Genomic DNA, 16,750 nt, shown 5'->3' with positions numbered 1-16,750 from the left:
TTTCCAGATGCAGCTCCTTGGTTGAACCACCCTTATCCAACACTTCCACTCTCCCTTCATGCACCCACCAAGGCAGTTGCTCACACCAGCTCTGCTCTCCCCCAGCTCTTGTGGTGTGCCAGCATCCCCCAATACTGCTGGGAAGTGGGATGGCAGGCATTTCCATAGCATGATGAAAAAAATAGGATCCTCTCTTGCTACTGTGAAGTGGGGAAAATCTATATTCATTTTCAGAATTGAGTGAGAGCAACATATTTTGAGGGCAAATTTTCTTCTCAGGAATACCACATTCTGATGAGCTGAATTAATTTATACCCATTTGAGTGTCTGACCCTAAATAGGTTGTATGACTGAAATTTAAAGAAGCATTATTGTAGCGATAGTATTTCAAAAGAGGAAAGTAAGGGGCTGTAGTTTTATTTGTTTGAAAGGTAAAACTATTTTATGAAAATTTACTTTCTTCACCCATTCAGGGCCTGAGACCTGGCCTGGAAACCTTGCAGCATCCCCAGCATAGAAGTCAAGATCTCTCCCACATTAGCTGTGGAGCAGGAGCTCATCAGCCTTATGAGGAAGGCTGCATGAGAACCCTTGCAGCACACAGAGCCTGTCCAGAGAGAGCAAGCAAAGCAAAGCAGTGCTTAATAAATTTCCTCTAAATAGCTGAAGATGTCAGTAGGAAGGAACAACCTTTCGGGGCTGCAAAGGGCTCACATTAAACCAGTGGAGCTGCAAGTGGGATCAGGGCAGCTGGAGAGATAAACCCCATGCTCCTGCCGGGCTCAAAGTGCTTTTCCAGCTGTTTCCCAAAGGACGGGACCCGTTGCATCTCCAACCATCCCTACAGGAGCAGCTGCCAATGCCTCAGGGAGACCCAACCAGAACCAGAACCAGCCCACATCTGCCATGTAAAACCCCCCCTGGCCCTCAGCTGGGCCAGCCTTCCCACACTGGGCCTCAGATCACAGTCCCTCCATCCATCACCTCCCCAATGAATTGTGGCAGATGTGTCACTGGCCAAAGTGTTACTGCCAGCCCCAAGCTGGCATGCTTCAAATAGCTGCGCACTGCGATACAAATTGTACTTTGATGAGGTACATTAGGCCATCTGGACAGCCTTAAACAGCCTTGATGAAGACAGAGCAAGGGCTGCTCGAGGTGGGAGGAACCTCAGTAGTTTCAGGGCTGTTTGCGGTTCCTTAAGCTAACATTTGTGCAGCCAGTGGGGCTGGGGCTGGCAGCATTGAGGAGTTCCAGGCAGGGTGGGTGTGCCCAAAGGCAGAGCTTCAAATGATCAACAAGTGACCCCCACAGTGGATGGATCTGAATCCTGGCAAGCATCAAGAACACCTCGCTCCCATTAGTCCCATTAACTTTGTGGGAAGCAGCACTCCTAGGAAGGAAAGCCCATGCACACTAACAAGCACAAGATAAATAATATCCCAGAGGGGGAGGAAACAAAATGCAGGAGATGGTTGCTAGAGAAAACCACCTAGGCAGGGGTGAGAGCCAAAGAGCAGGGAAGGAAACAGGGGACAGGAGCCTGAAGAAACCCAGGGGAAAGGTGGTGTCCCATCCTGCTGAACCCTGCAGGAACTGACAGCACTGAGGCAGGGAGCAGCATGGGAATTCTGCTCACTGGTGGTTTTCTGACTGCTGGTATCCCTGAGCTGGCTCCTTTGTGGCACCTTGGAGGCCTGGCAGGGTTTTAGCTGAGCAATTTCTCAAGTTTAATTTCCAAAGCACCTTGTAGGGAATGACCTCAGTCTGTGTGTGGGACAGGCCCCAGTGGGTGCTCTGACCTTTGCCTGGCTGCTGGTGCCATGCAGCCCTGTGTCACTGCTGCGACCTACATTCTGCCTCCCCAAACATACGGCCTTGCACTTAGCTGCATTAAACCCACAGAGCGCTGCATAGGGCTAATTTCCGATCAGACTGTCAGGAAGTATTATGTCAAATACCTTACAGGAGTCTAAGCATATTATGCCAACACAGCTACCTTTGTCAACCAAATCTGAGATCTCATCAAAAAAGCAATGCTGGGCTTAGCCATCCTCAGTGCCTCCAGAGCAAACCCATCTCCAGGGCTTCTCCTGGGTCACTGCACCCCGAGCGCTGCCCAGACTCAGCCTGGGGCTGCAGCTCTGCAGGAGCAGCCCCAACCCCCTACCAGGAGCCAGCGGAGCTCGCGTGACACTGAAATAAAGAGTTCGTGGAGCAAGATCTTTACTCCCACATTGTGGGTGGGAAAGGCTGGGTGCAGGGCAGCATCCTGTGCCAGGTTACTGCTGCTTTTGCATGCTCAGCTCTTGTCCTACTTGACTGGGACCCGTGGTCCAGGTGCTCCCTATGCATGAAAAAATCTTGTCTTTCTCAGTTATCACTCGTTATTGCCAGTCACACTAGGTACCAGAGCCTTAAAGCTGCTGTTTAATGGCTGTGCTTGTGCCCCCCTCAGCAATGCAGCAGGACCAGCGTCAGTCCCTCCCTAAATAATTGTTTTAATTAGCATTTCCTTTGATGTAGGTGATTAACAGAGGGCTGCTGGCAGGGCTTCCATGGGAACTTTTGCAGTGGGCAGGCAGATAAGTACAGTCGTCTGTACTGCTGTAGCACTTAAACGTTTTAGTATCAGCCTCCCCAGTGGCAGCCAGTCAGTCTTCATTAGCCCCTCTGAGGCTTTTCTAATTCTGCCAGAGGCTGGAGGGGGAAGGAGTTTACAGCCCTTGCACAAGCGTGGAGCCCTGGGTGGGGTATGGCCCTGTCTGGCTGGACGAGCAAACCCTGAGGTAATGACCCCCAGGGAAAGAGCAGATCCTCGACCACAGAACCCTGGGGGAGTTTGACAGGGAGACAGGGGAAGGAGAGAAGCTGGGCTTGGGTACCAGCCAGCAAAGGGCTCTCAGCAGTGCCTGGTCAGCAGCCAGCAACTACCATTTACTCATCCCCCCATCCCCAAAGTCTGCAGTGAAAAAAGATAATCTGCAAATTAAAGTTTCCCTGCAGTGGGGTGGCAGTGCCCCATGCTGTGTTGGAGAAGGGACTGGAGTCCATCTGCCGTCAGAGCCAGCTCCTGATCCTATCAGGCTATTACTGTATTATTGAACTGGGGATTGAGGGACAGGCTTTAATAGCTGCAATGGTATCAGTGGTCCAGCATTAAACTCCAGGAAAAGGCCATGAAGATGAGCCTAAGAAATAGAAAGAACCAAGCTTAAATGACCACATCTCACGTTTTTGCAGTGTTTGCTATTTACTCCAGCCTCTGTGAAACTGAAGAGCTCCTAGCTGAAGAGCTAGGAGCTCAGAGGGTAAGGATGAAAGGCCAGGGAGATTTGGGTGTTTCCTGAGCTTGGAAAGAGCAGGGACTCCAAAGACCAACTCCACCAGCCAAGCTGAAACAGGGCAGGATGCAAGGACAGAAAGGCAAACCTCAGCAGCTGCCAAAATCCATGTGCCTGCCTGAAGCTCACTGGCTGGCCAGCCACAGCTGAACTGAAGGCTCAGTGGGGTGGCAGAGATCAGCTGCAACTCTCCACATCCACACTGGTCCAGTTTCAGCAACAGGTCCTCCTGGAGACTTCTGTGTCTGGCTGCCTTTTCCAGTGGTGGCATTTGCTCCCTGCTGTATTCACATCTCCCATTGCTCACACTTTGCCTGTCCTGAGTTATTTGAGCAGCTTGCATGGGATGCCCAGTCCCTCCCCTGTGGCACCAGCAAGCTGGAGCAGCCTGGCCTGCATTGGCAGGCAAGACCCTGGCACAGAAGGTGGATGCTTGGAGACCAAGTAGCAGCATATTGATTTTCAGATCAGAGGCAAAGGGGAAGCCTCGCAGTGTCCTCTCTGGGATGCTGGCTCCTGGCAGAAAGAGCTGATGCCCAGGGCCAGCATCCTGGGGAAGCAGCTTGATCCCTGCCAGCTCCTACTGGTGCCACATGCCATCAACAACTGCTTGAAAGGCGAAACAAAGAGGAGCCGAGGGAGCTCACTGCGAGCAGATGAGAGGCACTTCTGCTCGAGATGCTGTGGGGAAAACAAATCCTTGTGCTCGGCAGAGTGCACGGAGTGGCTGTATGGGCTGTATGAGGCAGGAGCTGGGCAGGGAGGGGGGAGAGGCCTCTGCTCCTGGGGATGAGGGGAGAAGGACACGGGCATTAATCGGCTGGCAGAGTGGCAGCTGGAAAGACTGCTTTGCCTTCCAGCTCCCTCGTGTGCTGAGGACCCCCTCCACGCAGAAGTGGCAATGGAATGATATTTATGCACTGCACACCGAGATCCCAGTTAGTGGTGGATGGCTCACATGCTGCACACTTTAATTAATTTGCCTTTTTCTGTTGAAAAATAACTTCTCTGACAGATTAGGATTGAGCAGAGAGGGCAACTACTCCCCAGCCAGCAGCCTGAGCAGCAACTGGAGGAACCAGTTACGGGGCTTGGCTTTGGGATCAGTAGTAATGGGAGAGACTCCCCACACACCCAGCTGTGACCAGGTCCCTGCCTCTCCTTCCTGCCCAGCACATCTCCTGGTGGTCACATACAGCTACAAGGTCACCCCACAAAAGCCACGTGTGGGGTGGGACTTCTGAGAGGGTCAAATAGAAGTACTTGCAGATGGAGCAACAGATAAGCCAAGGAGTGAGGGCAGAAAGCCCAGGACTCACAAGAACAAACAGGCATCACCACTTCACTGTACCACCTGCCAGGGCTTCAGCAACTTTCTCTGGGATCCCAGGTCTCCCTCCAGGCAGTGCTCACCCTCTGGTGTGGTCCAGGCCTCAGAATGCTGGAGCATTCACTGGCTGCAGCAGCACCCATGCAGGTTTCCATCTGTGATGGATTCATACAAAAAGTCCCCTTCCAGCACGGAAGCTCCAACCACTACCTCCTCCCACTGCCCCAGGTTTCTGGCACATTCTCCCTTCCTAGCTAACCTAAATAATCTTGTATCATCAGCTGTTCCCCTCCTCTTTCAGCTCATTAGGGCTTTTAGAGAACACTGGCTCCTACTGAACCCGACCAACCCACCATTAACCTCATTCTATGCCAAGAAATGGCTCTTACTTTTGACTCCAATTCCCACAGCTTCTATCTCCAGGAGGACTCTACCCCTCACCCTTGAGGTGACTAAATTTCTTTAATAGCCTCTTGTGAGGGACTTTATCAAAAGAGCCTTTTGAAAGCTAAATAAAATTCTCTGCACTGTATTTCTCGTTTTCCTAGGATTTTGTTAGCACATTTAAAGGCTCCTGACAGTCTATGGCTGAGAAAAGCTTTCACTTTTTAAGACTATTTCCTGCTCCTACGCAGCAAAGCTCTCACTTTGCCTCCTAAATTGGGCCAGCAAGTATGCATAGCTCTGGTTTGGTTTCCTGAAGCAGCTCTTGTTGAATTTCCATGTTGCTCCTGGCACTGCATTTGCCTCAGTGCTGCATTGTCACACTGCAGTGAGCAGGTAAAGTTGCAAGGCTTGGGGAAGGAGCCCTGAGCTGCTGTGCTGCTGTCCCTGGTGTGGGCAATCCCACTACCTGCTCTTCTCTGCAGGGCTCCAGGCCCCAGGTCACCACACAGACTCAGGGGTGTTGCTTGAGGATACAGTTAGATCAGCCCTGCCTGAAACAACTGAGGAAAACTGCTGCACTGGAGCAGGGGAGTCCAAAGCAGATACTTTTTTCCCACATGAAGCATGGGAGGCATAATAAATAAATTGCATTGGGCTGCATGTGGATGAGCTCATTGCCTAAGTGGGCTCAATTTTGCTTCATGTCCCCTCCTCACCCATTCACCCACATAGCTCCATCAGGTCTCAGGCAGGGATAATCTGGGCTTTCTTAGGTCTGAAACAGAAAAGAAAAACACTGCTCTCTGTACACATAAGCCCATCACCACTGAGGGCATCTACTCAGTTGTGTAGCAACAGCAGGTCAGCTAAAAAGCATGTCTGAGGCAGCACCAGAAGATTAAGCCTGTCCACACCCACTGTGCCCATGGCTCCTGCTTAAAGCCTGTAGGAAGGCAGGCTGCAGTCAGGCTCAGCTGATAGCAGCCTTTTGCCCACAGCTACAAAGCTGCCTCCTCTGACCAGGACTCCACTCTTACCTCAGGAAGAGCATCCCCTTCAAGTCTTGAATGGAAAAGTGCTTTAGAGCTTCAGACACATCCCATGCCAATGGCAAAGACAGTGGCTGTGGTCTGCTCTGGCTCCCACTGGAGCTCACCCCCTGCTCTGCCACAGTCTCCAGTGGGGGCAGGTGTGGACCAAGGGGAAGCCATGGGCAGAGCAGGCTTCAGGGCTCTGCACAGCAGCCTGGCCACAGCGCCCAGCAACAGCGCACGCCAGGCTCTGAGAATCTGCCAGCACAGGGCGAGGCAGCCCACAAGACACTTCTCCAACTGAGATGGAAATTTTTCCGTAGATAGCTTGGCTCATTCTGAAAATGGATATCTATAAATGCTCTGCAACACATCTACCAAGAATGGGCCTCAAGGTTCTTCCAGGAATCATGCAGGGAGAGGGAAGAAGTGATGTCAGGCTGAGCTGAAGCAGGTTTTTTTCCAGGTTCTGTTTTAGTTTGTTTTCAAGCAGAGCAATAAACAGCTCTGTCTAGACCTGCACTGCCTTGTCTGTCCATCTGAGACATAGCTCTTCTGGCTCCCAGCTGCCAGCACATCCTCAGGCCCCTCCACAGTAAGGCAAAACAGGGATGCATGAAACCTTCCTTGCCACACAAGGGAATCCCATTTTTCAGGCTGCTCTCCTGTCAGATCAGGGATGTGGTTGGCTTGGGGCAGGTTTTAGAGCCTCATTAACACTCAGCAATGAGGCCTGGCAGCAGCTGATTTGATTTAAGGTTCATCTCCAGGCTGTGATTTAAGGGAAGATTTGCTTAATGTTCTCTAACAGACTCTTCTGACTGGGAGCTTGAGTGCTGCCTAATGACAGACTTATTTATTGTAATGTCTTAGCAGCAGAGAATCTAGAGGAGCTGGGCAGGAGCACAGCAGCTGCTGGCAGGTGCTCAGACAGCACTGGAAACATCCCTCACACCACACTGGTAACAGAGGACTGTGCATTCCTCTATCCAGAACAGCCAGATACTGCAACCCTCTTCTGCATCAAGGGGTCAGCAAGACAGACCACTCCCTGCTTGCCCAAGATGTTCAGTGCTGCACCTCTCCACAGCTTTTTACACAGGACAGGTGAAACGCTCTTCTTTCTCCTTAGTGCAGGACTTGAATGATGGGAAATGCAGAGGTGCCTGCTCATCTCCAGACTGGTTAAAATGTGATTTGCAAGTAAGACTCCCAAATGCAACTCCTTGTTTCCCAGTTTTGGAGTTTCAACTCACAGGCTGAGTCTGCTTTCCTCCGGGGAAAGGGGTGGTCATCATCTGACATTTGCATGCTGCCTGGAGCTTCATAGATGAAAGTATCTGTCCCCAAGGCCAAAGACAGAGACAACCATCACACAAATGAAGACAGGAGGTCAAGCAGGGGTTTGTCATATTTTAATGACATTGATCTTTGGTGTTTCCCTCGTCAGCACTCACACTCTCCCCGTACTTCCTCCATAAGCCTGCTAGGGATGGAGAGTTACAAACGAAAAGGAAAATCACATTTGAGACTAAAAACAAAGTATCAGAGCCTTGACTTCTCCACTAGAAACTACATGTACAAGGTCAAGATTTCACATGCAACACCTTACATCACAGACCCATACCTCACACCCTGGCCTGGAGCTGAAAAGAGACTTCCTGACTCCTGTCAAGGATGTGCAGCTCAGTCCTGGCACCATGAAACCACTGGAGTGGCTCATTCATGTTAATATTGGCACAGCTTAGAACATCCTTGTGAGAACTGCATCCTGACTAGAGAGCAGTAGCCCTTGTCCCTCTACCCATCCATACGGCATCTCTGCTTCGGTTCCTGCCAAGTCCTAAACTAACTCTAAAAAGGAAAGATTCCACCTGTGAGCATATCCTGAGCCATGCATGTTCTGGTGAAGCCCAGTTCTTCCCAGAAAAGACCACAGCATAGGCAGGACTGGTCTCAGAAAACCACACTCTGGGGGAGCAGTGCTGTGCTATGGAGAGGGACTATGGCCTGGAAGACTCCTCCACTCCAGCAACAGAGCTGGAGCATCACGCCTGGGTTTGCCCAGTACTGCCTGTCTCCAGAAGGATGCTGCAGGCCCCCTTCCCTTTCTTCACTCTACTGATCAGCTCCATGGGTATAAAAGGGCAGGAAAAAGGAAAGGAAAAAGGCTTTACAAAGGATGACACACCCAGTTGCAGGGCTTAGCTCTGGAGATGCCATGGGGCTTCAAAATTTGGCTGATGTGCAGCAAGTGTGGTTTGTATTCCTGTTAACTCCTCAGCAGTGGGAATGTTGGAAGTTAAGTATGCTTTCTTTCCCATGGTTTCCCTTGCAATTCTGATCCCTTCCCCCATCACCCAGGATAGAGAAGCCCTCTGAACCACCAGCATCCTGTTAGAGCCACCCATCCCTGCTCTTCCAGCTCCTGGCCAGCTGTGAGGTACAGGTCTCTGCCGAGCAGTACAAGGGTAGCACCAACACACAACTCAATCTCTACCTGTTCCGCGACTCCCCACTGGTGCTGTCATTACTATAGAAGTTGGTACTGTCAGAAAGATGGTTATTGTTAGTTAGGTCACTGTATTCAATTGGTCCCTCGGTGTCCATGGAGGACTGGGCCTGCTCTGGCAGATCCAGGTCACCAGCGCTTTGTCCTTCACTCCCACTAGGGGCTGTCCGTGGGCTCAGGCCACGCTCCGGCAGCTGCACGGACTCCGACAGGATCCGTCCCTCCAGCTCTGTGCCCAGCTGCTGAGAGGTGGACTGCTGTGCCGACGCGCCCTCAGCTCCAGTGGGCTCTGTGCCAGTCTGAGAGCTGCGGTGGATCCGGTGGCTCACAATGATGTTGTTGCCAAAGCCACCCATGGATGCCATGGTGGTGCTCTGCTCCCTCTGAACCACGGCAGTCATGCCACCTTCTGCCATCAGCCTTTGAATCCTGCTCAGGGCATCCTCACCACTGGCCCCATATTCTGGACCTTCACCTGCAAAAGAAAGCACAAGCAACTCTGGTGCACAAGGCAAACCACAACACAAAATAAAGCATGCTGAGTAGTTGCATCATGCAGTGTGCGTGTGTGGGACAGAAGATGAAGGTTCTATTCCACACAGAGCCCAGTATTTTATTTCCATAACTTGCCACTTGGTTAAGTGTAAAACAAAGGCACTGAATTCTCTCAAGAAAATCTTGGTCATTTCCACAGGTAACCCTCAGAGACTTGTATGCCCAAGCCTTGGAAAAGCAGCTCTCATCCGGCCATAAAGATGGGGGAAGGGGTAGTAGCTAAAGAGGCAGGATGCTTTATCACAGCTGTAGAGATTATCTCTACCCACGGGGACAAGAAGTGAAACCCCAGTTTGCACTGCAATAAACCAAACAGTTCACCATGGTGTTAAAGAACTCCATGGCTTTTCCTACTTCACCTGTTTGAGAAGTAGGCAGATGACACACTGGCAATGCCCCCAGTGCCAGTCTAGGGAGGACAAAAGAAGCTAGCCAACAGCAAACAGAAGCTACAGAACATGGTCTTCCACATTAGCTATGATCAAGTGTGTAGGCTCCTGCTCCCCTTGACTGATATCTTTTGAGGAATACAAAAAAAAAAATCTCAAGACCTACAGTCTTTGTCTACTCTTATCTCTGAGGCTTTCCTTTATTGTCAGGCTGTAGTGAGCTCTGAGAGAACCATCGTCACATACCTTGGTTGCTCAAGATTACTTCAGGAGAACAAAATCTCACCAAAGAATTGTCCATGTAGAAGATTAAAACACCATGACAGGGAAGTTCATTCCAGTTCAGTTTCTCAACATCCTCCTTTTGCTATAAACCCTACCCAGAGCATTTGGGGATAACAATCTGTAATAATAAACTGCTAGAAACATTCCACAGTGGGATCTTGCTGATTCTTATTAAAGAAATAAATCTCACTCCCACCTCTATGAAGCTATCACAGTGCTGATTTGAGGAGAAAGCCATGAGCTCTCCTGGCACCAAGGAAATGAACACAAATGTCAACAAGGCTAGATGTAGGGAGGAGTTAGAACACAATAAAAAACAAAATGCCACACTGACTAGGAAAACAAAAATACTTGGGGCTGTGGAGTTTAATATCTTTATCCATGATTTGGATGAGGGGATTCTAGTGCACTCTCAGTGAGCTCACAGTTGACAGTATGTTGGTTGACAGTAAGTTGATTGACAGTAAGTTGATATGCTGGAGGGCAGAAAGGGTCTGAGAAAGAATCTGGACAGGCTAGGTCAAAGGCAAAGACCAATTGCATGAGGTTCAACAAGGTACCCTTGAGTCACAACAGTCCCAGGTGGCACTACAGGCTGGGGAAAGGGGGGCTGGAAAGCTGCTCAGCAGAAAAGGTCCTGGGCATGCTGGCTGACATGGCTGAGCATGATCCAGTGTGTGTCCAGGTGGCCAAGAAAGCCAATGGCCTGTATCAGCAATAGTGTGGCCAGCAGGATCAGGGAAGATTGTCTCCCTGTACTCAGCACTAGTGAGGCCATGCCTTGAACCCTGTGGCCAGTTTTGGGCGCCTCACAACAAAAAAGGTCATTGAGGTACTGGAGCACATCCAGAGAAGGGCAATGATGCTGGTGAAAGGTCTGGAGCACATGTCGTAAGAAGAGTAGCTAAGGGACCTGAGGTTGTTTACCTGGAGAAAAGCAGGGTCAGGGGAGACCTTATCACTCCCTACAACTACCTGAAAGGAGGTGCAGCCAGTCTCTTACCCCAGTTAACCAGCAACAGGATAAGAGGAAATGGCCTCAAGATGCACCAGGGAAGGTTCAGGGTGGACATTAGCAAGAACTTTTTTCACTGAGACAGTGCTCACTCATTTTAACTGCCTAGGGAAGTGGTGGAGTCACAATTCCTGGAACTATTTAATAAATGACAGGACATGGCAATTAGTGCTATAATTTAGTTACATAGCGGTGTTCAGCCAAAGGTTGGACTTGATGATCTTGGAAGTGTTCTCCAGCCTAAATGATTGGATGATCATGTATCCAGCATGAGAGCTAAGATACTCAGCAAAGTCCACACCATGCCACTTGAGAGACGCCATGCAGTCAGTCAGTGACAGCTCATTCCCTTTTCTCATGGGCTCAGTAGTATTTGCATCAAGCACTGCCAGCATCCCTTACCACAGGACACAGTTAATTTCATCCTCAAGGAAGTCTGCTGACATATTGTCCTCCTGCAGAAATATTATGGACATTAAGGGCAAATTTACATCTCACCAGTAGTGTAAGTAGATTCCTGTTAGGAATGCAGTAAACCTGCTACATGCACTATACCTTGCCCCTCAATTAGAGCATCAGTGGGACCACAGAGACACCTGTAACCACATGAGAATCTGCAGCACAGCCTAAGAGGAGTGAGCAAGAATACCCCCTGGACAGAGCCTGACCCACGACTCTAGCAGAGAAATCCTATTCAGGATGTGGCTGATGCACGAACTAGGAACTTGGCTGACCAGTACAAAGACTGAGGACAGAGGCAACTGTTATATTGGAAAACTCCAGTGTGAAAAATATGCATGCCAAGGGATATTGAAACATTAATCATGAGCAGAACTAAGTGGAAGTTTTGAGAAGCATGGTTTTTGATTCAGTAATCACTTCCTTCTGAGGGCATAGTCGTACTTCATTACCAACCATCTGGCCAGGCTGGAATGGAAGCTTAAGAAAGCCAAGATTTGCAACCTGGTCTAGAGACATGCCAGACAGGCCTATCTACACAACTCCTGAAACAGCAGGTACTGTGCTCTTGATAGATCACTTACTATAAACAAGTCCAGTACAGAAGCACTGGAACAGCAAAATAGCAAGGACTCCCAGCCAGCCAATGCTCCTCAGCATTACAAACATATGCTTCACCACAGCATCCCTGGCTCTTCCCTGCCCCTAAATTACCATATGCCATGGCTGAATTTCCAACTGAGGCATCTCCTTCCTCAGAAGACAGGCAAGGGCTGATGCCACAGCAGGAATCAGTAAGGCATGAGCCTTCAGATCCCAGAGATACAGCAATGTTAGAAATTCCCAGCCCATCAAGAGCCAGAAGTGAGCCTCACCATTCAAACAGCCAACAAACACCTCTGTTTTGGGGACTGTCCTCCCCTTTTCCTCTCTCAGGTTTCAACGATGACTTGGGCTGACTAGTTCAGAGCAAAGCTTGCTGTGCCATTTGCCTTGAGCTGAGCTACAGCACAGATTCACACACAGCCCGTTCCTACTGCCTGGTGACTCCCACACACATTCTTTCACCAGGCTGCCAATGCAGACTACATTAGTATTCAGAGCAAGTGAAATAAGCTAACTTCCATTTGGTGAAGGTTCAGGGTGGGCACACAGGCACTTACCCAAAACAACAGCAATGCTGTAAACCACACACATATCAGCTTGCTGCAGTGCTGTGCTCCTACAAATGTTTTCTACTGTAACCAAAGTGACCTTTCCAGAGGTCCAAATGCCTGTCTATTCCAAACACAGAACAAAACATTACTCTTGAGAGCAATTATCCCAAAGACCAGAGGATTTCTGTCAATGTAGCTGTCTCAAACATTTAGCTAAATATTCCCTAGCTAATGCATCTGTTTTTAAAAGTCCTCTATGCTACTCCAGCAAGACAAGAATTTGACACAGAAAACTATGCAGGCAAAACATCTTACAAACTTTTGATGGAGTTGGGCGTAAGGCAGGGTATTTCCACTTCTAAAGGAAGTGCACTCTGAAGTACTTACAGGGAGTACAACTTGTTTATCTCTGGGAATGGATGGCACACTCCTGATGGAATGCAAAGTCCACAGAAGCAAGGATGAGATCAGACTCCCTTGTATCTGTGCAATATACTGACATTGCTCTTGAATTTTCTTCTGTTTTCAACATTCTGCTTTGTAAAACCAGCAGTAGTTAGGAACCGTGTTTGCAAACAAAGCTTCAAAATTAGAACAGTAAGCACTGCGGAGATATCTAAGTCTTCAGAGAACATGAAATAATAGCTCTGAGGTGTGAGCTGCCCCAGTAATTCAGATGCTTAAAGATAAAAATATCAGCATTTTTACATTAATTCACCCCTTGCATAAGAATAGAAAAGGGAGGGGCACACCACAGTATAACCAGCTATGAATAATTATATCTCCCTTAATGCCACAATAATTACTTTTCTTTCCAACCAAGCCCAGAAACATGTTCACACTTCCTTTCTGAGGTAGTTAATGCAAACAACTCCGCAGAACTCAGAAAAAATACAACTGCCTTTAACTTGTAAGAATTTTCTTAGTAATATCTCACCTTGGCTATTCATACGAGTGAAACTTGCTTTTGTAATGAGAGTTTAAAAGTAGCCCACATAATTTAATCCCAAGAGACCCAAGTACTTGGAGTAGATCACGCTGTAAAGGCTTGCATAGTACATACTTCTAGAACCTAAGTCTATTTTTTGGTAGTGGTTTTCAGAGGATTTTAAAGAGAAACCAAAATTTGCAGTTCTATAGGACATATGACGCAGATTTTACAGATGGACGGGCAGATGAAAGGCTAAGGGATCTACCCACGTTTCTACTTGGAGGATGAGAAGCAGATCTGGAAGCTGATCCCTGGTGTCCCAGTTCCCATTTCCACACTAACTACACAAAAGTCACATCACATCTGACAAGAGCATTGCAAGAACGTGTTCAGCTAACATCAAACAACATGTTTCTTCTCGTTAGCATTCATGAGGCTCGGCTGGGGACAAAGTATTCCTGCCCAAGCAGCCCCTTGACACGTGTTCCTAATGTCTCAGATTAAATAAATTACATCACATGCAGGCACACTGATTGCTTCTAAGTGCTCCTCAGGCACTCCCAGGATCCTTTGCTTATATCAGGAAAGTTTTGCTTGTATGTGCTGTCTTTTCACTACCAATAGTTTGAACAGACTGAATCTCACAAACCCAAGCCTTCATGTTACAACCCTCTTCCCTCTCAAATGAATCTGCTGCAACATCTGAAAGCAGTTGGAACTGATGAAAATTTATATTGGCTGGTGATAAACACTTCAACCCAACAAGTTAAGAACTGTATATGGCATGACAGCATATGTTGCTCCCTCAAAGACAGGCAAAGTAGCAATCCAGTGACAGCAAATATTCGGATGGCTACAATTTCAGTAACTCATGACACGTGCCTACATGCACAACAAGCACTGAGTTTTAAGCCCAAAAGACAATGCAGATGGTAGGAAATCAGATGACATCTGCTTTTCAGTTATTTGTTGTTGGTTTTTTTTTTCCTCTTTAAAAACTGGATTACTTGAAAGACAGGTTATCTCCCAACAGCCAGGGGACAGCGTGGGCCCACTATCAAACAAGTGTCCTGCAGCTCTGCAGAGGTCCTTCTCCCTCTGCCTGCAGCAGCTTTGGCAAATTGCAGACCCTGCAGTTACTGCTCCTTGCATTGTATTCCAAAGATCCAACAGCCTGAACAAGTGGCAGCCACAGCCCAACCCAGTCTGGACCGGGAATTACAATTTTTAAAGGTTAAAACTTTGGGCCATTAAATCTCATTAGGAATTTTTGTTGGGTTTTAAGTGAGATTCAATCTGCCAGCTGAATACAGATCCCACTCCCATTATGCCTGTCTATTTGCAAGGAAAACATAGTATAACACCCAACAGATTGTTTCTAATTAAGGGTGCCTAAAAGTTACAACTCTATCACTATTTCCACTATGTCTGTCAGCTTAAAAGAAAACAGGAGACAGTTCAAACACTTTTAAGCATTTCTTGGTACCTCTCCTAGTTTTCTCTCAACTCTAACTACCTTTCCTTTATGTGTGGCATGGAAGCAGAGTTCACAAGTCCGCTGCAAAACAGGAAGATTTAGACATTAGAGGGATTCACTTCTAATAAAGTCATCATATACTCATTCCTCCAAAGAAGGCAGAAAGATAATCAGAGCAGCAAAGTCCCCGCAGAGCTTTGCATGAGAAAAGGAAACTATTTATACTCGCACAGAACTTAATTAGATTTCTGATGCAATTCTGCATACTCTCTTTTTTTTTGTACAGTAAGCACATATCTGCAAGAAATGCCCTGAACCAGAATTCCCCACAACAGCAGGGCTGACAGGACAGAGGACAGAAACCCACTCTCAGGGTGGCATTAGCCTCTTTTTTTTTTTCTTTTTTTTTTTAAACCTTACAAGAGTTTTTTTTTCGGTTGGTTGGTCAGTTGGTCGGGGCTTTTTCACCCCTCATGGCAGGGCAATAATTAGACCACTTTCCTTTACATTACTCAGAATCACACTTGATTTATCCATTGTGCTGATGATAATGCTGCTAAGCCTTTACATATGATTTCCATCTTCAAAGCCCCATACAAAACACTAATTAATCTCCACAGCCCCTGGTGTGCTGTACTATGGGAAGATTAATTCCCATTTAGTAGATGATTAATAACTTGCCCTGGGTCATACCCCAAGTTAGTGGTAGCACATTTCTTACATTTCTTCTCCTTTTTTTTTTTTTTGCCTTTTTGCCCCTGACATCTAGATCATACTATTAGGAAACACAGTTTTCCTTCCAGCAGGCAGACTTACAGCACATACAGCGGGTAAATTAGCCATCAGAAAAGGACCACAGCACCTGGTCTTGCCTGTTGCCTGCTGGAACACACTGGATGTGCATCACAAGAGTTGATGATGCTAGGAAAATGGCTGGCTTACCATCACAACCAGCCAGTAATGCTCATGTGTAATGTGAAGCACAAAGATGAGCCAGACCACCAATGCCACAAGTACCTGGCTGACTGCCTAAGGTGCTGGTAAAAGGAGAAGAAAATTTGTCTCTCTGCTTCATGTCAATTCTTTGTACTATTCTTCCGTCATGTATTACTATTGATTTTTTTGATCCTTCATCCTCCTGACCGTTATAGTCTTCACAATTCCCTGTTTCAAGTTACTTTTGAGTCCTTACACAGTGCTTTCCACTGAGGATGCAACTGGCATAGGAACTGACCAACAACAGGTAAAAACACCTTGGCTCATCTCTGAGGCATGTGTTTAAACTGCAGTAACTCCTTTGTTCTACAGGCCCCAATACAGCTGACAGGATTGACAGCTCATTTTGCAGGTGTGGCCATTTGCAAGGGGACATGTGGTAAGTCAATGTTTGAGACGGAAATTGCACCAGATGTGGAACTTGCTGCTCTTCTTCCAAGCAAGAAAGAGAGATGAAGAGAAGTACCTGTCCTAGGCTTGTTATTTACACTCCTTTTCTTCCAAATGTTACATGTTTTTCTTCTTTGTAAAGCTATCCTGCCAAGGCACTGGTAAAGAACAGCCCTTTCCCCGTCTCATTAACAGTCTAGTTAAAACCTATGATCTAGATGTGAAAATTGAAAAGTTAAAAAGAACAACATAAAGAAACTGTCAGATGATTGCAGAACAGCAAGAGAGAGAAGCAGTGTCAGAGAACTCTCCTGGTTTAACTGATTCCAAAAGCCTGCAGCATCAGCCATCATGGCCTTGATGCAAGAAGGTCCCACACTATCATGTTCTCAGTCTGTTCCACATTCAGTGGAAGAACCAGTTCCCATGAGTTCAGCATTTGTCCAGACAGTCTGTGTTCCAGTCTTATTCACACGCCATCAATTGTACCAA

General features: G+C 47.7%; 2 protein-coding genes across 10 annotated transcripts in view; both read right to left on the bottom strand.

Moving 5' to 3' along the window:
- Positions 1-6,599: 6,599 nt before the first annotated feature.
- Positions 6,600-16,750, bottom strand: part of ARHGAP1 (Rho GTPase activating protein 1) — a 182,821-nt gene continuing 172,670 nt past the window's right edge. For all 9 annotated transcript variants that reach the window (XM_054276377.1, XM_054276386.1, XM_054276379.1 and 6 more), the window contains one exon: positions 6,600-6,618. The gene's annotated coding sequence lies outside the window, so the exon portion shown is untranslated. The remainder of the gene's footprint in view (positions 6,619-16,750) is intronic.
- Positions 7,494-16,750, bottom strand: part of AMBRA1 (autophagy and beclin 1 regulator 1) — a 124,354-nt gene continuing 115,097 nt past the window's right edge. The window contains exon 18 of the mRNA XM_054276364.1: positions 7,494-9,079. Coding sequence (XP_054132339.1) covers positions 8,589-9,079 — 491 coding nt within the window. The 3' untranslated portion in view covers positions 7,494-8,588. The remainder of the gene's footprint in view (positions 9,080-16,750) is intronic.

This window comes from Melozone crissalis, unplaced genomic scaffold (genome assembly GCF_028551555.1).
Source record: "Melozone crissalis strain CALT ecotype California unplaced genomic scaffold, PUWL_Pcris_2 ptg000018l_1, whole genome shotgun sequence".
NCBI lineage: Eukaryota > Metazoa > Chordata > Aves > Passeriformes > Passerellidae > Melozone > Melozone crissalis.
Note: the sequence above shows the minus strand (reverse complement) of the source record. Positions and strands in the feature narration are given on the sequence as shown.